This window comes from Suricata suricatta, chromosome 11, assembly GCF_006229205.1.
Source record: "Suricata suricatta isolate VVHF042 chromosome 11, meerkat_22Aug2017_6uvM2_HiC, whole genome shotgun sequence".
Lineage (NCBI taxonomy): Eukaryota > Metazoa > Chordata > Mammalia > Carnivora > Herpestidae > Suricata > Suricata suricatta.
The window spans coordinates 14,320,500-14,329,152 of record NC_043710.1 but is presented as its reverse complement, the minus strand read 5'-3'; the positions used below and the strand labels follow the sequence as shown (position 1 = coordinate 14,329,152).

The following is an 8,653-nucleotide window of genomic DNA, read 5'->3' as shown; positions in this document are numbered from 1 at the left end:
TAATTATTATATAATGTCCTTCTTCATCTCTTGTTACTGCTTTTACTTTAAAGTCCAGTTTGTCTGATATTAGTATGGCTACCCCAGCTTTCTTTTGGCTTCCAGTTGCCTGATATATATTTCTCCATCCCTTTACTTTCAACCTAAAGGTGTCTTCCGGTCAAAAATGCATCTCCTGTAGACATTAAATAGATGGGTTTTGTTTTTTGATCCATTCTGCTACCCTGTGTTGTTTGGTTGGAGCATTCAGTCCATTTACATTCCATGTTATTATCGAAAAATGTGGGTTTAGAGTCATTGTGTTCTCCCTAGAATTCATGTTTATAGTGGTGTCTCTGGCACCTTGTATTCTTTCAACATTTCTCTCATAGACTCCCTCTTAGGATTTCCTGTAGGGCTGGTTTGGTGGTCATGAATTCTCTCAATTTTTGTTTATTTGGGAAAACCTTTTCTCTCCTTCTATTTTGAAAGACAGGCTTGCTGGGTAGAGGATTCTTGGCTGTAAATTTTTTCTGCTCATCATATTGAAGATTTCCTGCCATTCCTTCCTGGCCTGCCAAGTTTCATTAGATTGTATATTTATTTTAAATATAATTTGAAAACTACTTTCAAAGCATGAGACTTTTTTCTCATTACTTTTTTTGTTTTGAGATCTATTCTTTCGATTTGGAAGAGATTTTTTATTTCATCTGTAGTCATAAGATCAAGACAAGGACATATCCCCTTAAATATTAATTGAAACTGGCTGATGTGAAGTATGTGAGTTCTTTTTTCCAATATCCATCTTTTATTTAGTTTTCCCTTTTCTATTGTGCATGCCTGAGACTATGTCATCCTTCTGAACAGATCAAGAATCATCTATTTTTATCTGCTTGTTTCCAAGGTAATTATTAAAATTTTTGCATGAATATTATTACAAATATATATATATTCTTGGTAAGGATTTATTTTATACCTTTTAGGCTCCTAATGTATGTAACGATTTTGCACTTTAATAGATCACAAAACAATTGTAAATGGTCTTTTCTAATAGAAAATGAAAAATAGGAAGTCTATTTTGAAACCCTGTTTTGAAACTTGAAACAAGTTAGCTGCCAGGTCAGGAAGATATGGGAAATTGTGATATGTTGTATGCTCTGCTTTGGATAGAAAACCAATGATAAAAAATCAAACAATCGCATAGATTCAAAAGAGAATATAGATGGTAAGAAAATGAAGGAAAATTGTTTGATCATTTTGGTAAACTGGTAAATGAATTATTAAATCATTTGATTAAAAAATTAGTTCTCTGCAGATGGAAGAATCCATGAAAAACTACAATTCCTTAGTTTCTTAAGAGGAAATAGATACCCAAACAATTTAAGCAGGAGGCAGCAGATCAGGACAGGAATCTCCACTTTTTGCCTTACTGGCCACAGGTATGTAATATTGAGCAATAATCTCTGATATTTGAAATGAATAGGAGTAGTAGGGGAGAAAATTTCAGTGACCACAGTTAGAAAAGTTCACATATTACAATTGATGAATGTTTCTTTAAAAAGAGAGATCGTACATATATTATTAAAATTTTTCAAAAAACACCTGCAGAGATGTATGAAAGACCTGCATTAAATAGAGGGATGAAATAATTATTTTCTTCAAGTATTTGATTCACTTATTCTAAATAATAAAAGATTATCTTTTGTAAGATATTGGAGTCTTTATGAACAAATATTTTCTTTGATTTCAGTTCTCCCATCTGTGAAATGGGAGATCCCATTCACCTACTCCAGTCTTGGTCATTAGATTGGGATTTTCAGTAGTGGTTAGTTGTCAAAACTTCTGTAGAAATCTATATTCAGTGGCATGTTAAACTCATTGAAAAAAATGTTTCCAGAGCTCCCCTTGTCATATGAATGGTGAAGCATTTATAGAATATTAGTCCTTCTAAAATTAATAAGTTAATATTTAGTTAATTCTTATAATGATTTCAATGCACATATCAGTGCTTAAATGTTTTATATGAATATATTAGATTTTTCCATGAATCTTATGTGGTAGGTACTATTGTTATCATTGTTTTAGAGATGAAAAACACAAGGCTAAGTGGGTGTGTAACTTGCCTAAGATTACTCAAGTTTAGTGGACCTTACATTGGAATGCATTCAGCCTATCAAGTACTGTCTCCCACTTTCTCCCATGATAACCTGTTTCTCTTGCAAATACAGATTGGCAATTTTATTTTAGAAATTAGCCAGTCAGTCTGGCACCTGGAGGGGAAGATGGAAAGAGAGATGGGGGGAGAGAGGGATGCAAAACCTGAGAGACTATTGAATACTGAAAAGGAACCAAGGGTTGAAGGCAGAAGGGGTGGAGGAAAGCGGTGGTGGTAATGGAGGAAGGCACTTCTGGGGAAGAGTACTGTGTGTTATATGGAAACCAATTTGACATTAAATTATTTAAAAAACTACTAAAACTGAAAAAAAAGAAAAAAAAAGAAGTATTTTCTGTGAGAATAAGATGATTCTGGCAATCAAGGGTTGAGTGGTTTTTTATTCCCCTTTTTAATCCCTTTTGAGAGGTTGTGGTAAGGCAGAGTGAACATCAGTGTCCTGACTGTCCTTTTTAGCATGTTGTCTGCTTTAGACTTTCTTAATGAACTTGTTGCAGCAGAGGTGAAGATTTCAGGTAATCAGAAATTGTAAATATTGTGGCATTCAGTTGAGTACACACATATTGAAGGCTGATGATTTTTGTGCAGCAAACCCTGGTGCTTTGGCAATCTCTGTTGCAAATTTATTGTTTCCTTCTGTAAAAACGAAAATAAAAGCTAGTGTTGGTTCTGCAAAACAAGGAGCAAGAACGAGCTAATTATAAACTTGAATCCTCAAAAGAAATTATTTTGAAATGTCTTTAAATTTTGTCAGGGTTGGGGCGCCTGGGTGGCTCAGTCGGTTAAGCCTCCAACTTCGGCTCAGGTCAGATCTCACATTCCTGGGTTCGAGCCCCACGTCAGGCTCTGTGCTGACAGCTAGCTCAGAGCCTGGAGCCTGTTTCAGATTCTGTGTCTCCCTCTCTCTCTGCCCCTCCCCCTCTCATGCTCTGTCTCTTCTGTATCAAAAATAAATAGCATTAAAAATTAAATTTTATCAGGATTATAACAGTATAAGTAGATGGGCTAATGCTGATAGAAAGACAAAATCCAGATACAGGTGTAAAAGAGATGAGGATATTAGTATGAAGTAGGTGCAGATGTAGATGTGTTTCTGTTTCCTCATATCAAATATTGCCTCATTGAGGAATATGGAAGTTGGATACCTATGTATCCATCTAGTTATATTTACATTTTTAATGGCAGTTAATGACATAAAATGCTTGAGGAGGAGTGTTTATGTCTACATGCTAAAGTCATTGGGGAAAAATGCAGTAATTAGTGATAAGTAATAAATGTACTGAATTCTGGTAAAAGATTACTTTTTGTTTAATTTCATTCATTATGTATTGTATTCTTCTTAAACCTAAAATGATGAGTTTTTAAAAATATGTATTTATTTTTTGGGATGGTGCATGTTGGGGAGGGGCAAAGAGATGGGGACAGAAGTTCTGAAACTGGCTCTGCACTCCCATGCTGACATCAGGGAGCCTGATGAACTGGGAGGTCATGGCCTGAGCTGAAACCAGATGCTCAACCAACTGAGCCTCTGAGGTGCCCGTACAATGATGAGGTTTGTTTTTAATAGTTTATTATGTAGTTGGTTTCCATATATCACCCAGTGCTCTTCCCCACAAGTGCCCCTCTCCATGACCCTCACCCCCTTCCCTATCCCCTCTCCCTCTTCAGCCCTCAGTTTGTTTTCAGTATTCAAGAGTCTCTCATGATTTGCCTCATTCCCTTTCCCTAACTCTTTTCCTCCCCCTTTCCCCCTACCAAGGTCCCCTGTTAGGATTCTCCTGTTAGACCTATGAGTGACAACCTATGGTATCTGTTCTCTGCCTGATTTATTTTGCTTAGCATGAGTCCCTAGAGGTCCATCCTTTGCTATATATACCACATCTTCTTTATCCATTCATCAGTTGATGGATATTAGGTTCTTTCCATGATTTGGCTATTGTTGACAGTGCTGCTATGAACATTGGGGTACATGTGCCCATATGCATCAGCACTTCTGTATCCCTTGGGTAGGTCCCCAGCAGTGCTATTGCTGGGTCATAGGGGACTTCTACTGATAGTTTTTTGAGGAAACCCAACACTGTTTTCCAGAGCAGCTGCACCAGTTTACATTCCCACCAACAGTGTAGGAGCATGCCCGTTTCTCCACATCCTCATCAGCATCTCTAGTCTCAAGGTTTATTCATTTTAGCCACTCTGACCGGTGTGAGGTGGCAATTCAGTGTAGTTTTGATTTGTATTTCCCTGATGATGACTGACACTGAGCACAATCACAGCAATTTCCTATTCAACACATCCTCAAAGTCAAGGAAGCAAGAACAAAAGTAAACTATTGGGACCTTATCAAGATAAAAAGCTTCTGCACTGCAAAAGAAATAATCCAAAAAACGAATAGGCAACCAACAGAATAGGAAAAGATAGTGGCAAATTGCGTATTGGATTAAGGGCTCTTATGCAAAATCTACAAGGAACTCACCAACCTTCACACCCAAAAAATGAATAATCCAGTGAAGAAATGGGAAGAAGACATGAATAGACACTTCTACAAAGAGGACATCCAGATGGCCAACAGGCACATGAAACGATGCTCAGTGATGGGTTTTAAATTACCTTAAATTACAGAAGTAATAATGAAATATAATATCTTTGTTAAATTAAAATATTTTATAGTACTAAAATCCCCTTTGGCCATCATCCCCTTTATTTCTGTGAAGTAAATCTTTCCTTCCACACTTTTTCTTATTAATTTATAAGCACAGAGATTCTCATAGAAGTTACATGATCTTCTGTGACTGTGATCCTCTTGCTCCTCTTCCTCCTTCTTCTCTTTTTAATATGCGTGTCATCATACTGTGATTATTTTTGTGTACCTGATTATGTTTCCCACTCAATATATATGTTAGTGATTTGTATCATGGTGGATGTTTCCTAGGCATCAAACATGAAGCTTGTTTAGTTCTCCATAACAAGAACATATCACCCATTATTTCAATTCTATTGTCAGGTTTTAGATCACCTCTATTTTCCAAATTTAAATGTCTGAAGAAGATGTCCTTTCGTAGGCTTTCTGGGATAGTTTTGCAGGGTCTCTCATCAAAATTTTACATGGGCAAACTTTTAAATTTCATTTTTTATGAGATTGATGAGTGGAAATATAATATCTCATTCTTGTTTAATCTGCATTTCCCTGATTCTAATAAAGTTAAAGATTTTTATATATGGTTTTGGCCAATAGTAATTTCCTTACTGTCTATTGCCTTGTGAAACATTTTGCTATTTCAGAGCATTATAGAAAAAATTGGGCTACTAGTGTTTATATGATCAAGTCACAAGATTTATAAGTATTTATTCCCATTGGCCACTTTTAAAAATATTTGGATTAGCGGAAGTTGACAAAATTTTAAATAGACTTTTTTTTAATTTGCTTTTTGTGCTTTGACTAAAAACTGTTCCTACCTAAGCTATAAACCCATTCTAATTATTTCTCAAATATTTTTTCCTAGTTTTGTTTGATACATTTGTATCTTTAAACTGTTCGGATAATAATTTCTTGTGCCTTGTGAGATACATTTTTTCCACAGGGAGATTCAGAGTCCTATAATTAAAGATCACATCACTTTGAATTCACCAGAGTTCATATCAATTTGAAATTTCAACTTCAATATAGATTAAATTACAAGATATATGTGGTTTTTATTGAGTGCCTTTGAGTCCAGCAATATGTCTCTATCTACCTACAACCTTTTAAGTGTCATCATTTTATAAGACATATCGATTCTGAAAAGGTATGTATGTGTATTCTTTTTGCTCTTCCTTTCAAAAAATTAGTTGACCTACACTGAATAATAACTCTTTCTGAGAAACAATCAGTTTTTCATGAAAAATTTTGGCAGAATTTTTGTTCTACTTATTGAATGTATTGATAAAGTTGAGAAGAATTGACATTGTTTTTATATTGATTCTCCCTAACCCTAATCATTGTATAATCTTTTAACTTGTTTCAATCTTTTTATACCTGTTAATACCATTTTATACTCAATAAAGGAATTTTATTTTTTAATCTTTTAATGTTTATTATTTATTTTTGAGAGACAGAGTGTGAGCAGGGGAGGTTCTGAGAGAGGAGGAGACACAGAATCTGAAGCAGGCTGCAGGCTCTGAGCTGTCAGCACAGAACGTGATGCGGAGCTCGAACCCATGAACAGAGAGATCATGACGTGAGCTAAAGTCGGATGCTTAACTGCCTGAGACACATAAGGGCCCCATAAATTCTCTTTTTCAGGAAAGAATAGATAGGTCACAGATAAAATAATCATTAACTGCTTTTCTGAATCAAGTCACACCATAGCCCAGAAATATTGCAACTGATTTTGCTTGTCTGATAGTGATAATTCCATATAGTTTTGCAAGAAATTAGACCACAGGGTGTTAATTTGGAGTTCATGAATGGATTGAAACCCAAAAGTTCACAAACTCCCTAAAATTCAGTTACAAATCTCTTTGTGGGGTGTTTGTGTGACTCAGACAATTAAAAATCTGACTCTTGGTTTCAGCTCAGGTCATGACCTCTTGGTTGTGAATCAAGCTTTCCTTTAAACTTCACACTGGGCATGGAGCCTGGTTGGGATTCTCTGTCTCATTATCCCTCTTCTCCCCCACCTAAAAAAAACCAAAAAACAAAAAACAAAAAAAACAAAAAAAAGACAAAAAAAAACCACACCAAAACTCTTTTTATGCCAAATGTACATTTTTCTAAAATAATCTCATTAGAACTTTCATAAATGAAATGCATTGTTCAGTAACCATTATAACGATTCCCAAACCAGCTGACACATTTCATCAGTGTGGAGAGTTTATGTTTTGTATAACAAAGCACTAGTTGAGCAGTTGTGTGATACATTTTAGATAACTTGCCAAAAGGAAGTAAGAGTTAGCATAATACTTTACACCAAAGCAATATGTCCTTTTTCACTAACATATTTCAGGACTGGGGCCCATGAGTGTGTAGGAAGCCTGTTAAGGAAAGTGGTCCATCAAAGAGATACAAAGTAGTAGAACAGACCTATTGAAAAAGCATCTCTGGATGCAATTTGACCCTGCAAGGGTCCTGTCCTACTAAGAAGCACCAGAAAGGGGAATAAGGGACAGAAACAGTGAAAGTTCCTGGTTAGACTGGAAGGTAAACTGGGAAATGAGGTCAGTTCCAGTAAACCAGAAATATACTAGAGCCCCCAACAATGAAGCAATGCTTTCCCCAAAGATCTGATTGTTGCTCTTTCCTTCCTTCTGTTTTCACAACAGTTCAAGAAAAGGTTCTAAAAGCACTTTCTGAAAATGTCCCCTAGAGGTCTAATACTTGAAAATACGAGCTCACTGATGACTAAATGTTACTAAACTTTCAGGATTTAGCAGAGTTAGTTACTGGGAAGGGCTGAGAAAGATAAGACCACCCTTGAAGGACAGATAACCTCAGTGTTATTTTCTATATACCGAAGATTCAAAAATCACTCTTAAAATATAATACGAAAACTGCATCACTAAATTTGACTTAAAAAGATTTCATCTTCTAATCACTCATCTTATTGCTCACAGTAAGAGTGAGACTTTGGGAATTATAATTTCAATAATTCATCCGTGCTTTTATTGTTAGTAAATGTCTACTCTAATGAACTCTATATACTTGTGGGTAGAGATTGTATGTATTTTTCTCATTGCTTGACTCATAGCACTAATTGGAGTAACCATATAATAATAAATTATATATATATATATATATATACATATGTATATATATGTGTGTGTGTATGTATGTACAAGACATAGATTACTTTTAAAGTAAATCAATAATTTTTAAATGGTAGATGCTTCAATATGGTAATTTTCCCCTCTAAACGATAAAACCCACAGAAGCAATGGGACATGAAAATATCACAGAATTTATCCTCCTGGGACTTTTTAGTGATGAGGATGCAAAGATTGCCTGCTTTGTCCTGTTCTCACTTTGCTACATTGCAATTCTGTTTGGAAACCTGCTCATTCTCCTTACCATCAGGGACAGCCGACTCGGTGAACAGTCCATGTACTTTTTCCTGAACTACCTGTCTTTCATGGATGTCTGCTTCACCTCTACAGTGGCCCCCAAACTGATCACAGATCTATTGGCTCAGAGGAAGACTATCTCTTACAATAGTTGCGTGGCCCAGATGTTTTATGCCCACTTCTTTGGTGCCACCGAGATCTTCATCTTGGTGGCCATGGCCTATGACCGTTATGCAGCCATCTGCAGACCCCTTCACTACATGGTCATCATGAGCAGACAGGTGTGCTATAGCCTTGTGATGGCCTCGATTATGGGAGCATTTATCCATTCAATCTCCCAAGTATTGATTGTGGTGGAACTTCCCTTCTGTGGCCCCAATCAGATAGACCACTATTTCTGTGATGTTTTCCCCTTGCTGAAGCTGGCCTGCATGGACACTAGCCTGTTGGTTATCGCAATCATTA

The 8,653-nt window shown here is 36.0% G+C and overlaps 2 protein-coding genes across 2 annotated transcripts in view; one reads left to right on the top strand and one right to left on the bottom strand.

The window, feature by feature from the left end:
• The window catches only part of LOC115306340 (olfactory receptor 4P4-like), a 161,688-nt gene that overhangs the window by 73,948 nt on the left and 79,087 nt on the right, over positions 1-8,653 (bottom strand). The window lies entirely within an intron of this gene.
• The window catches only part of LOC115306345 (olfactory receptor 4P4-like), an 854-nt gene continuing 262 nt past the window's right edge, over positions 8,062-8,653 (top strand). The window contains 2 exon segments of the mRNA XM_029956688.1: positions 8,062-8,650; position 8,653. The exon segment at position 8,653 is cut by the window's right edge and continues 262 nt beyond it. Coding sequence (XP_029812548.1) covers positions 8,062-8,650; position 8,653 — 590 coding nt within the window.